General features: G+C 41.4%; 1 protein-coding gene across 2 annotated transcripts; it reads left to right on the top strand.

Moving 5' to 3' along the window:
- The first annotated feature begins 8501 nt into the window (after positions 1 to 8501).
- Positions 8502 to 14668, top strand: sb:cb1081 (sterile alpha motif domain-containing protein 9-like). 2 transcript variants are annotated; one of them, XM_063187293.1, is made up of 2 exons: positions 8502 to 8514; positions 11615 to 14668. In XM_063187293.1, the coding sequence occupies exon 2, from the start codon at positions 11736 to 11738 to the stop codon at positions 14262 to 14264; it is 2529 nt and encodes an 842-aa protein (XP_063043363.1). In that variant the 5' UTR covers positions 8502 to 8514; positions 11615 to 11735; the 3' UTR covers positions 14265 to 14668. The 2 variants fall into 2 exon arrangements, with proteins under 2 accessions (XP_063043363.1, XP_063043362.1); XM_063187292.1 differs by lacking the exon at positions 8502 to 8514 and adding an exon at positions 9818 to 10214.
- The last annotated feature ends 733 nt before the right edge of the window (positions 14669 to 15401 follow it).

Raw genomic sequence — 15401 nt, 5'->3', positions numbered from 1 at the left:
CCTCTCTTGAAACTTTTTTTCCAAACTTCACTGCAGTAGAAAAAAAGTGAACCAGCGTCTACTTGATCCGTTGTGGTTACGTCAACAATAAGTACGTTTCTGTCATAGACAAATGGATGGTACTTTAAAATTACTTTTATTTTGACAATTGTTTGCATTCATGCCAGTACAGCTAACAATAGCTAGCTGTGAGACCTCAAAGAATTTTCCGAATAGTTTGGTAGTTTGACAGTTATAAGCTACAGGCACCTGTAAGGCCTGCATGGAAAACTGTTGTGATTTACGATCCTTTTAAGCAGTTTTTCTGGACAATCCCTGTAATTTCAAATATATTTGATTCATAGTAACATTTGATATGATACTGGTGTCCAACTAAATTACCAGACTTCATGATCTATAGTCATCGCCTTACTTAGTCAATGTACTGTATTTAGGCTACCCCATAGATAGACTAATTCACCCCATAAGCCTCAAGTCAAAACATTATTGATAATGCAGTTCATTTTCTTACAACAGTTATTTGCCAAATAATAGACATAATAGATTGTATAGATTGATATAGGCCTATGTGCAGTATTTGTTTGTATATTTTTCAGTTAAAAAAAAAAACTTCCATAAACAATGAGTCAACGTCACCCTCGGTGTCCAGACTGTTTTGTGATGGAATGTGCTGAACTGACTGGATTGCAGAAAGGGAGCTTCTGTGAGGTCGGTGCAGGTACTCTCTTCATTCCTCTAAACTTCTCTTCATCTTTATTGAGTACAATAGGAGCCACTGATTTTTTTCCCCATGCTTACTTGACTGCTGCGTGGTTGTTCTTTGCAAGACCTGGATCTCCATTGATCCCCCAAACATGAACACTTTAGAAGAGTCATGGAAGTCACATTGTATGTGCATGTAATGGAAATGATCAAGTTGCTCCTACTACATGATTTACACTATCTCCATGTTGTTGATGTCACAAACATGTAGCTGAGGTCATACAGTACTTCCTGCCACCTGGTGCCTGTTACAACCTTCCTTTTTCTCTGCAACTCTCTCCAGACTCCAGCATCACAAATGCCCTGACCCAACTCCAACTGTCTGATAATACAGTATGTGTCCTCTCAGTATGGTCATTCACAAAATGTTAGAATCACATATTTGGCAGAGATACAGAGTGCAGAAGCGCCACCTCCACCTCTTGATCAAACCATTGGTTCCCACAGCTTGGCTCAAACACAAGCCAGTGGGGCCTAATTGTTCCAGTGCAGAGGGTAGCGTAGCGCTCCGTTAGAACCATCTGCAGCTTTTCAGTGCCAATGTCAGTGTGATCAGCATACTCATCGTGATCAGCGTGTGTTCAGGCAACAGTGAGATACATGTTTCTGGCAGACTTTTCAGTTCTTGAATCCGTGCCACCTCTTGATAGTGATTGGTTCCTGCAGCTTTCCTCAGGCACAAGCCAATGCTGCCATTTTACTTCAGAACCTTGGACATAATTTGACGATGATGAAGAAATGATTCTTAAAAACCAAAACATCAATCCACCATAGCAATACCTATCATAGAGTTTCTGTGATATTTAGTTTACCAGTGCAGAAGAGAGAAACGCCACCTCTTGATCTATTCTAAACATTGGCTCAGAGTGGCGCTGTGGCGCAACGCGCTAAGCCCCGCACATTTGGGCTTGCATGCCCCTGGGGACCCGGATTCGAATCTGTCCGGAGTCATTTCACAGTCCTCCCTCATCTCTCTCCTACTCGCTTCCTGTCAGCATCTCATACTGTCCTGTCAATAAAGGCAAAAAAGCTCCTTTAAAAAAATGACTCGCACAGCTTTCCCCAGGCTCAGGCCAATGGGGCCTATTTATTCCAGAGCCTTGGGCAGCACCACTGGACCCGCAGCTGCTGTGCCAATCTCAGAGGAGGGCAGTGTTGTACACCAGTGCTGTCCAAAGACTCAGTGGGGATTCACTTGTGGGTTGCAGAAGATTTATTGGGCCACCTTGTCTCTCAATCTCAGACATGGTCAACTATTTCATCAGTTTTTGTAGTGATCTATAAAGGTTCTTTATTGCCTTGGGTAGTAAAGTTAAATGAATCAAAACTTTTGTAAATCTTTTTCACTGTGTTAGTCAGTTAGATCATTTCATGACATTTAACTGTTCTGATAATCACAATCGATCTTGGAAGTTTGTGTGATCAAATTTTGTCTGAATATGTTCACCTCTTGATCGAACCATGTCCCCCACCACAGTTTTACCTTAAACTTAAGCCAATGCAGTGAAGGGCCCTGGACCGCCAAAGCAGTTAAGGACCATGGACAGCACCCTACTGGAAACATCTGGAGTATTCTAGCACTAATCTCAGATTCTCAGGTGCTGTTTCCACGTAGCAGGATATTTTTTAGCAGGGTGTTTTTTTCTCCTGTTTAGGTGTAAATGCAACATGTGGATAAAAATTAATCCTCCATTGTAACAAATGCGCTTCAGCCCTCAAAATAGACACTTTCTAAAGCCTGCTTTTTTATATCTGGATTTTAAATATCTGCAACGTGGAAACGGAAGGCCAAAACCAATGTAACCAGGAGAAAAAAATATCCACATTTAAAAATGTCCTGCTACATGGAAACAGCTCCTCAACGGTGGGGAATTATGCTTTATAACCCAACATCGGATGCAAATTCCATTCAAACAGTGTGACTAAGTTTCAGGTGAAATGGAAAAAAAAATATGTTGTTTTATTTTTGTTGGTTGTTTTGTACCAAGAAATGATGTCCCTGAATACTTCCTTTTTGTGTTGTTTGTCACAGAATACACTCTAGAAGGTCAACAATGCCTCTGAAGGCTGCTACTACAGAGAATTAGAGATTTCCATCAGGGATGACAAAGAAAATTTCTCAGCAATGTTTGGTTCCTTCTCCTTGTGCTCATAGATGTTCACATAATACCCTTTGTTTCTTCCCCCATTTAAGTCATTCTTGTGCAGTGGACTTTCAAGCCTCAGTCCCCAACCCCCAACCCCCAACCTACCACACACACACACACACACACACACACACACACACACACACACACACACACACACACACACACACACACACACACACACACACACACACACACACACCTGTCCTTTTTTAATAAATGTTTGTAGTCTGCAAAGAGGATGAAAGTAGCAGGTGTATTAAAGCAGAAGCAAGCCCAGGCCAGGGAGGCAGAAATAGATGCGGTCAGGCACAGGACTGCACTCTCTAAAGCTAACAAGCACACCAGCAGCAACACACCCACGTCTACTTGCACAACTACTTCTGTCAAACTTTATGTTCAGACCATAAAGAAACAGCAAATCAACAACTCATACATTTCACACATACATAGGTAAGAGCCACTAGTGTCTTAGTCTGATGTCATGGTTTAAATTTGTGTACTAGCTTTCTTGATAAACATTTTTATGGTTACTAACCTACATTGGATGAAGTGTGGTCATAATCAATGCTGCTGTAGTTTATTATCTGTAGTGTCATTAAGAATGTGCATCTCTCATGGCCGTAACTACCATTGAGGACAGAGAGGTCATGTCCTAGGTATTTTTTTTAGGAATGCAAAATTGATCTATGATGAAAACAATGTATGATCAACAATGATAAATGCAGTCTGTATACGTCACTCCCATCTATCCTCAAGGCAGTGATTAATGAAAGCAAACTTAGCGTTTGACTGAGGTGTTTGAAGCATTCTAAATGTACAGTAAGCAGTACAGCGTGCAGTATTTGACCTCAGTATTTGAAAATGTCTAGTTACGGCCCTGTCTCTGATTCTAACAGACCCTATTTGCATGTATACGGATATGTCTGTTTTAAATCTCTTTGGAGCTTTTGTTTACACATTGTGACAATTTCTAAAACGCACCTTTCACAATACGTAAGTGGATGCAAAAATATCCGTTTTCAATAATATCTGTATACATGAAACTATGACCTGAGAAAACTACTGTGAAGTGAACATGTTCGAATGGTGGGTGTTAGGTCTAAGGTCTAAAGGTTTTGCATTTTTGGGGCATTCAGTAAGCTCAATTGAAATGTGTGGAGGGTAATGCAAGTATAGCGTCTTTGATTTTTTTTAAAAATCACCTGATCTTTCTTTTTTGTGTAGCCTGGGCAGCAGTCAGCATATCATCATGGACCACACCCAAAGCGACGGCAGCTACAACATCCGATACGCCATCTTCCTGATCACCTGCATGTGTGTGGGTCTTCCGATGTCCGTGTGGGCTCTGCGCTTAGTGCGGTTATACCACCAACGTCAACAGCCTCCGAACAGTGGCAGTTGTGGCAGCAGCAGCAAGGCATCATGGTCCTTCGTCACCGCACTACTCTTCACCGACCTGCTGGAGGCGCTGCTGAGCCCGGCGATGGTGGCGTACCTTTTTTCGCCCGTCGCCCAGCGCAGCGGGGTTGTCTTCGTGCTCTTCTACCGCGTCAAGTTCTGCGGCGCTCATCTGCACCAGATGGTGGCGCTGGAGGCGGCGCTGGTGAGGAGCAGCGCCCTGAAACGTAGTGGACGCTGTGGAGTCTTCGCTGTTGTCGCATCTGCCGCACAGGCGACTTTTCTGCTGCTGTGTCTATATGTCGACGATTTCCTCCATTCGCCAGGTGTTACTTTCGCATGGCTTTTATTGGCAGCGATACCTCTGATTCTCACGTGCATCATCACACTACGCTGCCCACCCTTTAAACCTGACAGCACTGGGCAGGAGAGTGGGTACGGTTACACAGTGCTTACCATTGCTGCTAGTAGCTTTGTCCTGCTGTATGGCCCGTTTCTTGCATTTGTTTTGGCCCAGGCTTTATCGCCACAGGCAGCGTCTATTGAGAAATATGTCAGTGGCTTGCAGGCAGCCATGACGGTCATTCACCCGGCTGTGTGCTTGAGGCTTCTCACCGACCCTCTTCTGTGTGTGCTGGTTATTAGGGAGTCTCTGCTAGCAAAGAGGCCTGAAGTGGATGATCAGAACTAAGGCTATATCCGTGTTCAAGAGGGCGCGCGCACCAGAGGGGTGCAGTGCAGTGCCATTGCGGAACCATCACAGTTTGCCATACTCTACAAACAAAAAAGGTTTTGCTTTTGTCTGTCTGTATCGAGCGCCATACAGCACATGCCTACTAATGATATCATTTGAATCTTTAAGCGTATTTGTGTTTTCTTTTGTCTTTGTGCTGACGACTGATATGAAAATGACTATACTTCAAACTCAGGGACAGAGAGTGTAAAAATAAGTGAAACTTGAATAAAGAGAATGGTGTGGAGCTGTTGGGAGAACTCAGTGCTGATAAACATACTCGATCCGGTGATGTTGTCAATGATCATTTGCCATGACTAAGCCTCCCACATATGCCCAAGTAAACTTTTGGACTACGAGAATTGATTTTTTTGTTAAACACAATTTACCTCCACCAAGGTGGTTGTGTTTTTGCGTTGCGTTGCGTTGCGTTGCGTTGCGTTGCGTTGCGTTGCGTTGCGTTGCGTTGCGTTGTTTGTTAGCGAGATAACTCAAAACTTATTAAAGGATTTGGCTGAAACTTTGTGGAGTTGTTGGAAATGACTAAAGGAACAAGTTAAATTTTGGTGGTGATCCGAATCACAAACCGGAACCAGGATTTGTCTTTAAAAAGATTCTTCACCATTGCTAGTACAAATCTAGACAAATTGAATTGCGGGACAGGGCAAATGTTGACATTCCAGTCTTTAACTTCACAAAAAGAAGACAGAAAGACTAGTCAAACATAGTCAAATGTTCTATCAAACAGCTTCCTTGGCCGAGTCCTGCACTCTCTGAGTGCATTTCTAGTTCTATTTGTGTTCATGCACAGTTTTGATGATCTCTTTTGATGACTGTGAAAATCTACAATGCATATAGCCACAAAAATAAAGAGAATAGTACAGATCAAATGATGTGTGTTTGCCTTATGTGTCTTTGTGCCACTACCAAAACAAATTTTCCATTTCATGTAAGGTTAATGGACAATAGAAGTCCAAGATCAAATGATTGCAGTCACCTGTCAGTGGGAGTAGCACAGTGTCATGGTACGGTTCACGCCTGCTGACATTCCAACATGTTTACAGTTCAGAGGAAATGAAGTTCAAAAAGTTCAAAGTTTCCACACCCATCCTAAAAGCCTTTTACTCCTCAGCAGTGGAGAGCATCTTAACAGGGTCCATCATCGCCTGATACGGAAATGCCACAGTGCGTGAACAGAAAGAACTACAAAGGATAGTGCGCTCTGCTGAGCGCTGTATTCGTCAACCTCTGCCTGCCGTGAAAGACATATACACAAAAAGTAAAAAACCTTTTATTTTTATTTTTATTTTATTTCTTCACACTTGTTTTGCACCGGCCATGCATTTCATTACAAGTGACACGAAAGTGTCTCTATGTACATGACAAATAAATATCCTTGAATCCTTGAATACTTGAAGTACTTTTGCATCATTCCAAACCACTTGGCCCTTTCTTGCCTTCATTTCATTCACTATTTACTGTACATGTAAATGGAACGGCACACAATTGTAACAGGTTGCAGGTTGCAATCTGTAGGACACATTGATTGGACTGAGATGTATTGCTCAAAGACACTTCAGCAGAGATTGCCGGACTGAGGGCACGAGGGCAGTGGTTATAGTAACCGAGAGTAGATAAGCTCTTTGTGCTGCCCTTTTAGCAGTAGTATGGTAATATTAAATGTTATATAGTAACACAGTGTATAGCAAGAGAGTGTAGACTGCTCTGTGTGCACTTCTTTAGCGGTAGCATGGTAAATTGCAAATGATTTTTAATATTCAAATGAGTGACTTGGACAGACTACTAATGGGATTTGATTTTATTCCACAGTTTTTATCTTATCATTTTTATACACGTATATTTTATTCTTTATTAAGTTGATGTGTGATTGATGTGTGTTTGCCTTATGTGTCTTTGTACCACTACCAAAGCAAATTTTCCATTTCATGTAAGGTTAATGGACAATAAAGAACTCTAAGTCTAATGTGCTCATTTGTTTCCTACGTGAATGGGGTTTTAACATCCTCCCAAACTAATACACCTGACTCAAACCTGCCACTCAGACTCTGGCTCCTTCTATGGGATATAAACTCACAACTCCCTGACCTCAAAACAAACTGTTTTACCATTAGGCCACCGTGTCTCACTTCAGTGGATGTGACACATTTTTACTTTACTGTAAGCATGACAAGCTAATGAATGGCAGTTGACAAGAAACAGAGATATTGTAGGAAAACAAAACTGAACATACTTCCAGTGCTTATTATAATCACCCGCAGCGAATTGGTCATTTTATGATGTGAGTTCTGACAACAACAAAAACATTCCAAGACGCCTCAGTCAACAGGTTTGCAGATGATAACAATAGAGAAGGAAGATCAAGACACACGTCATGCGTAACATAGCATCTCCACACCCACAAATGTGCGTCAAACACGTTTCGTGATATGAATGTCACTACATGGCCATGATTCATGAATCCAGTTCCCGCCAATTGCTATGCAATGGGCAAGGATTCAGGGCACCTGACATTCAAAGTGCATTTATGCAAACTAATGGTTAGCTATTTCATCATGCTAGGCCAGGTTTCATTCTGTATAGCTCACTGATGAGTGAAATCATGAAGACGGGTAATGTCATCAAGCTTTTTCTTTCCATTTACTGTGAAGCCTCTTCTCCAGCTTGAAAGTGTTATGACACACGCATCTTTTGTGAGTGCTTGAATGTGTGTAAATGAATGGACAGCTGACTACACCTTCATGTTAAATGAATCAACTAAGATAAAGACAATACATGTGGAGGAGTAGTCCTTCTGTATGAGTGGCATGAACAAGGTGGCACTCATGACCTGAAAAATAAGTCACACAGGTAGTATCCTCTTCATCCACTTGATTGCCTATGGGCAGGTTGGATTAAAATAGCAGCAGATAGGTACATTTTGTCTGTCAGGTAAGCAAAGTGGAATGACGCATACAGGACCTGGCTCAGCGTGTTGCATAAGCTTTATGATATAAATGAGATGGTTGTATGCTATATAGTACTGTACTGTATATATTATTACTAGTATATATACAGTATAGTAGGCCTATATATTTTCCAAAAACAAACACACATTTCTATAGGGGACATGTCAAATAGAAAAAAAAACAATCTGCAAACAAAAAAACTGAAAAAAACTAAAGAAACTTCACTACGTAAAGGAACTAAACTAACTAAAGAAATTCTCCCGCTGAGGGTGGGGTGGGGTGTATAATCCTACAGGTTGTAGGTAAAAGGAGCTTTCACTGCACGCCTTACTCTGTGACTGTGATTAAGCCAGTTATACACTTGAGCATTTACTATAATTTCTCAGTACGTGGGAAAACAAAACTTATCTTGCTGCTGGAAGACACGCCTCTTCACCCAGCTTGGTATAAATAATGGTGCATCAGTTCATCTGTCCTTACTGTGCCAAGAAGACGACTTAATAAGGTAAGATTTATTACGCAGCTAATTATTGTAATTAGCTGCGTAGCAAACTTCATTACAATGCATAAGACACTTGATGACACAATGATGATTGAATAGGAAATGCAGTAACGTTTAGTTAACTTTAAGAGAATTCCTGACAATTTCAACATGCAGTTGTATTGCTCACGCTACCCTGACATCACAGCATTTCTTATTTTGTTCAGGCCTTTTGGACATGTAAATGGGGGCAAGTTTTTTATATACTTTTTTCAAAGTAAAAATATAATTTCAAAAGTTGGTGCTGTATTGTGAGATGTCTGGTGATGTATAACTTCTGAGATGACAATTGGAGTTTATTATGACATTGTTTTTAAATGTTGGCTAAAGACCATGACACAGAGGAGACAGATGAGAGGGTAACGTTTAAAATGATTTATTCTTCAACCGCAAAACAAACCCAAACCCCAAACTGAAAGGGACAGACAGAGTGGGGACAGATCCACCTCAGCCAAACCTACAGCCCACTACAGCGTGGGCCTCTCGTTTAGCTCTCACAGGTGGGCAGACAGATAGAGGGTGCATTCCAATAGGCACACTCCCGTCCTCCACTTGTGCATGTGGCCTCGTCCCGCCTCCGTGGAGAAAACAATAACGTGTCCCAGCAATCAGCCTAGCCACAACAACTTTTGGGGGACTGTTTTTCATTCACCAATTGCAAATGAGAAATTGACATTGATATTGTGCTTTTGCAAGATATTGAATTAATTTTCTGTCATCAGTGACATCATCATGAGGTCACAAGTAAAGTGAGCAAGGGAGGACAGAAGTTTGCAGATTGGAATCCACCCACAGAGAGACAGAGAGTGCGTTGCAATATGCAACCTTGCCTCCTCCACTTGCTTGTCTCCTCGTACCAGGAAATAATATGTCATGATGACATCACTGACAACACCATTATATTTCAATATCTTGCAAAAGCTAAATTGTAGAGTCTTATTCTCATTTGCAATTGGGATGGTGAATGAAAAACAGTCCCTCAAAAGTTGTTGTGGCTAGGCTGACAGCTGGGAAACTTTATCATTTTTTCCACGGAGGAGGGGCCAGGAGGCGGGACGAGGAGACAAGCGCAAGTGGAGGAGGCAAAGAGTGCATCTTAATATGCGTCCTTGCCTCCTCCACTTGCGCTTGTCTCCTCGCCCCGCCTCCTGGCCCCTCCTCCGTGGAGAAAACGATAAAGTTTCCCAGCTGTCAGCCTAGACACAACAACTTTTGAGGGACTGTTTTTCATTCACCATAACAATTGCACACGAGAAAAAGACTCTACAATTGAGCTTTTGCAAGATATTGAAATATAATGCTGTTGTCAGTGATGTCATCATGATGAGAAGCGAGTGGAGGAGGCAAGTGGAGGAGGCAAGGTCCCATATTAAGATGCACTCAAAGTCGCATATTGCAGCGCACTCATTGAATGCACTGGTGTGCTTTTTTTAAGGCCGGTCTCCACCAGCAGCAGATCAGCTTGCCCAATTAGCAGCAGCACCTGAAAGCCAAACAGAGCAGGAGAGAAGCAGAGACAGAAAGAGAGACACCTAGTGTCCCAAAGGAACTCTACACTGACAACAGGCACCCTCGGGCCGTGACGACGTAAACAAACCATGCACCCATTAGAATGGCCCGAATCTCTGAAAGGGATGAATGAAAGGGATGAGCTGTGTCCTGAGGTACTGACGAGCGAAGGGTTGTGTGGAATATAACCGCATGTTAAAATAGGTAGGAATTTTGTCTATACCTATATAACTGATGGCATGTCGTTTTCAGGAGCTACCTGTTCACTGTAATGAAAGAAACATGATCAAAATGTTGTGTCAATTGTTTTTTGTTTTTTGTTTTTTTTACCTTGAAGCATGTACTGTGCGTGCTTGGTGGCATGAAATATTTTGGGCACCCTTTTGGAAAATCATAACATCTGTTTATCTCTTGATTAGCTTTTGAAGTAACTTCATTTTAACATAACACCACACATCATTAACCCTTAAGGAAAGCGAAACATTTAAGTTGTGAAATCATTTTAAGAGGTCCAACCGAAAATATTTAATGTGGATTTAAACAAAAATAGGTATGTTTATATATGTATTGTACAGTATGGGCTGGGCAAACCAAAGAAGGTACTCCATTAATATGAAGTAGAATGAGAAGCAGACCATTCCAACAGTCTGGTACTACTGAATTGTTGCCAATAAATGTATCCAGAACACCTCCAATTCAGGCAGGTTACCTGTCTGCCTATGAGACAACCTGCTTCAAATCAAACCAATTCATACATTTTCAATGATGTTAAGATTTCATGATTGGTGTGGCCACCAAGACATTGTAGGCCTGCTTGTGCTTTTAAATGAACTCCTTGAATTTTGATCAGTGCAACACAATCACTGTCCTTACTGGAAACTCCAAACTCGGCACAGCATTAATGTTTTGACTTATTCTTGAACATTCTTTTTTTTTTGTAAAAAGAAGAAAGAAAGAAAGAAAGAAAGAAAGAAAGAAAGAAAGAAAGAAAGAAAGAAAACAGAAAATTAGGCCCTCAACTTAAATAAATGTTAGTTAGCCACGCCCGCAAGGATGCACCATCAGCCAGATTTAATAGCATATTTAGAGTGCACACCTCCGCTGTTATGGTCAGATAACACTATTTATTTATTTCAGTCTCACCTGAAAACTGTATGACTGATACAGCATAATGAATGCACAAAGCCTTTGCATGTGTTACCCATCAATGACCTTTTGTTTTGTGAAAAGTAAACGCTGAAGGAACCATAAAATTAAAAGGGTGCCTAATCTTTGGCAAAACCCTCTTAACATTTACATTTCTTTTGCAATTTAGCTACATTATACAGTATACTCTAAGAACTTTACTCAAAGCAATTTACGGTGAGATCTCATATTGGGTGCCAAAATGTGTTCATACCACTGTTTTGCTACACATATTGGTTAATATTAAAGGCAGTACAGCAAAACAAAAAATGATCTGAATACTATAACAATAATTATTACTGTTATAAAGGATAATAATAATGATAATCGTCCATGATATTAATTGGTACTTTACCTTTATGTCTTTCAGCGACATCAGACTTTGTGACGATTCTGAAACTCAACAACTGTATCAAAGTAAAATCTTACATCAAGGACAGAAATTGTACACAGTTCATTCTAGAGGAGAACTAATAACTAAGAACACAGAAATGTCATCTAATTCAACCCTAAATATCATTGAATCGGATCAGTTTGAGGATGTAGTGTTTGACAAAGAGGATGCACTTCTCATCCAAGCCAACTTCTACAAGGGCGCTCCTCCCCAGTGGGTGAATTTCCACTTATCAGAGAAGGATAATCTGCCATTTGTGAAAAGACATGGCTATGAAGATGTCAGAGCCCTCATAGAGAAAAGCAACACAAACAGAAGAATTGTGTCCATGGTTAATCTATTCCATAAGCCAGGCAGTGGAGGCTCTACATTGGCAATGCAGGTTCTATGGGATCTAAGGAAAGAGTTTCGGTGTGCAAAGCTGAAGGATGCGATGACTGAACGAAATGCCATTGTCAAAGACGTCATGAAATTGACAGAGCAAAAGACAGGACAGAAAAGAAGAAAGCCTGTGCTTCTGCTACTTGACAACGTTGACGTGCACAGAGACAACCTAGCAAAACATCTAAAAAGGAGACTTATTGATGAGCTGAATTACAACAGGTGCACCGTTCCTGTTATAATCCTGAACTGTGTCCGAAAAACTACACTGGCAGAGGAGAACCGTGGTAATACAGTCACCTTGCATGCAAACCTTCAAGTGCACAACGGCATGGAGGAGAGGAAAAACTTCCAAGAACATCAGAGGGATATTACCAACCATTATAAAGAACTTCAGCCAGAAACGTTACATGGTCTTAACATCATTACCGGTGATTTTGATCAAGAATACATTGCGGATACATGCAAAGCCATTGTCCCTCCGAAAATAAAGCACAGACCACGAATAGACCAGCTCTTTGCGATTCTTACATTGATCAGCAAGTTTGCCCCTGGCTCTTACCTTCTGCTTGATCAGTGCATTGAGTTTCTGCGATTGAGTCCCAGTGACAGAGCGTTGCCTTTCGACCAGCAGATGGGAAAATTCTCCAAATTCGTAGTTCGATACCGCTGCTTTGAGAAAGGTGTGGAATATGTATGCATCGCCCATCCACACATTGCCACTAAATGTGTTGCAATATTTACAGACTATGAGGTACGAATGAGTGCAGTGACCTCTCTGTTTCTGGAGTACTTCTGCACAGAGGCCGAGTCACATCACCTGATGCAAATGGCAAAAACAATGCTCACCATGCGAGAAACTGATGCAAAAAGTGAGGAGAAAAATAAATTTCCCAAACTAATTCAACACATCATCGACAAGGAGGGACACCATATGAGTACAGCGCTGCTGAGCATGGCCTGTGGGGTCTTCCGGGAACGGCCAATCTTTCCCCAAGCTCTAGCACGTTGTTATTACCTCACAGTCAACAAACGAGAGCCAATAAAAGACGGTGACTACAAAAAAGCTGAATATTTTGCTAGAGAAGCCATCAGAAGACACCCCGATAACTCATTCATAATGAACACCCTGGGACAAGTTCATAAACACCACTTGATTCATTTTGTGAGAGGACAGACGTACACCCACTCTGATGTGTTGCGCTTAGGTCGCCTGGCTCTCGATGCTTTTCAAGAGGAAGAAAAAGCTGCTGAGATGGAGGAGACAGACGAAAAAGTGAGGGATGAAACGGCAAACATTGCACCCACCTTCAACAGCTGGGGGAAGTTGGCATACCTGCAGGTAGCCTTGCAGATTTTCGAGAGCCTTGTGAAGATCAATAGCGATTGGAGAGACATTCTGACTTGTTCCAAAGAGATTTCAAAATCATTGGACCTACAACTCAACCGTAAAAACCGTCGTCTCATCAGGAACCTTCAGGGTGACGTTCAAAAAAGGTTTGACTTCTTTGAAAAATATCTTACCTACTCCCAAGGTGACCCTGGGAGGGAAGACCCAGCTTACATCAGAGAATGTGCAAACAGGTGCTTCAGAAATTATGTGGGAGCAACACCAAAGGCTTTGAATATGACGTTTGAGGATGCAGGTAAAGCAGGAACAGCTGACCCTGAGGAAGATGGAATTACAACGATGGCTGATCTACAGGAGTTCCTTGAAAGGCATTCTTCTAAACAAAGTCCCGAGTTCTACCACCTGGGCTTGCTTCAGACCATTGGTGACCCAGAGCTCTGTGACATCGTGCTGAAGATGGAAAAGGCCTACGAGAACATGTACGAGAAGTACTTCCGCACTCGCCACCTGGTACCACTCTACATGAAGTCCACGAGTGGCTGGCAAACGTTGAGTGAGCTATCTCTTAAGCCCTGGGAGGTCGAAAAAGGAGCCCAGAATGAACCAAATGCAGTAGAGGAGGGAGCCATGCCTGACCAGAGGGATGTATGTGAAAGGCTGGGAAAACTGGAGCGTATCCAGGGAGCTGTGGAGAGGCCTAAAGTCTTTGCATTTCTTAACAACAACAAAATTGCTGTGCAGCTTTACAATAAGGAAATGTTCTGCAAAGATGGTCCTATTTCCTTCTACCTAGGATTTACCATCAGAGGTCCAGTGGCCTTCAATGCAAGAAAAATATCAGCTCTCATGCGTCAAACATCAATTGCTTCTGAAGCCTCATACGGGTCAAGTTGATATTTTAGATCATTGATCATTTTAGATCTAATTTTGTATTACCTCAACTGATCTGACGGCAAAAGTGAGGTATATTTTACCAACATTGTTTTTCATTGTCTTTATATAGCCTACATGTGCTAACTATAGCGAGGCAAAGTGGTTCTCTGTGAAATACATAAGTTTACATGCTCTGTAAATCGTGCAAATCTGTGTGACACTAATGTGATATTGACTTAAAGACACTCCAAAAACACAACCATTATGAAGTTGTTTCACACAACATTATTTTGCAAAAGGTGTTATTCTGTGTGCTTTCTTTATTTTTGCTCTTTCTCCCTTTTTTATTTTTTTTCTTTCTTTCTTTTTTACTAGGTGTTGATGGTATTTGTAATAGGGGTAGGCCTAAGCCTGGATTACACTTAGTAGAAGTATATTGTGACTGTAAACACACTATCTAATCTTACAATAAAGTGAAACATTAAAAAAAAAAACATTTTATTTTGAAACATTACTATGTTTATCTTTGTTTACTTACTGTATTAGGTGTAAATTTGAAACCTGTAAACACACATATAGCCCCACTAATTAGACACACACTGACTTACTGACCTGAGGTAGCCTATTAAATAGCCTACCTCAAGGCCTGTTGAAAAAATAAAGTTTTTTATTACCTTGTAATGGCATCTAAGCTTACTGATACCTTCAGTATATCCCCATTACTTTATAGCCTCCTTTGCTAGCTACTGTTGGAGAAGAAAAATTGTGCACATCCTGAATAGGAATGACAGGTTTTTGGGTAAATGCTCTGCCCCCAAACATGCAGCCCCCATCCCACTGCCCACCGATGACCATGCCTCACCACTAGTTCTTGAACACATCACATCATGTAAACTAACAAAAGTTAGTATGTATTGGCGTATTTGGTGGACATAACATGAGGGGGTCAGAAAACAGTTGTCTGCAGTATATCCAATACAAAAGACTTAATATCAGGAAAGCCTGCAAGGAATCACTGGGCATCCTCTGGTATTTTAAGGGGTACACCCTGGGCAACAACAAACAGCAACCCCTCCAAACAAAGAAAACAAAAAAAGACACTTTAACTGACCAAGCCAGGTTCGGCTGATATATGGCTTTTGGATCCTGGACTGTTCA

Source organism: Engraulis encrasicolus, chromosome 21, assembly GCF_034702125.1.
Source record: "Engraulis encrasicolus isolate BLACKSEA-1 chromosome 21, IST_EnEncr_1.0, whole genome shotgun sequence".
In the NCBI taxonomy this organism is placed as follows: Eukaryota; Metazoa; Chordata; class Actinopteri; order Clupeiformes; family Engraulidae; genus Engraulis; species Engraulis encrasicolus.
Note: the sequence above shows the minus strand (reverse complement) of the source record. Positions and strands in the feature narration are given on the sequence as shown.

Coding starts and splice junctions, on each gene's coding strand:
- sb:cb1081 (XM_063187292.1), top strand. CDS start 10,189: ATGAAAGGGATGAGCTGTGTCCTGAG. Junction 10,215..11,614: donor GGGATGAGCTGTGTCCTGAG/GTACTGACGAGC, acceptor TATGTCTTTCAG/CGACATCAGACTTTGTGACG.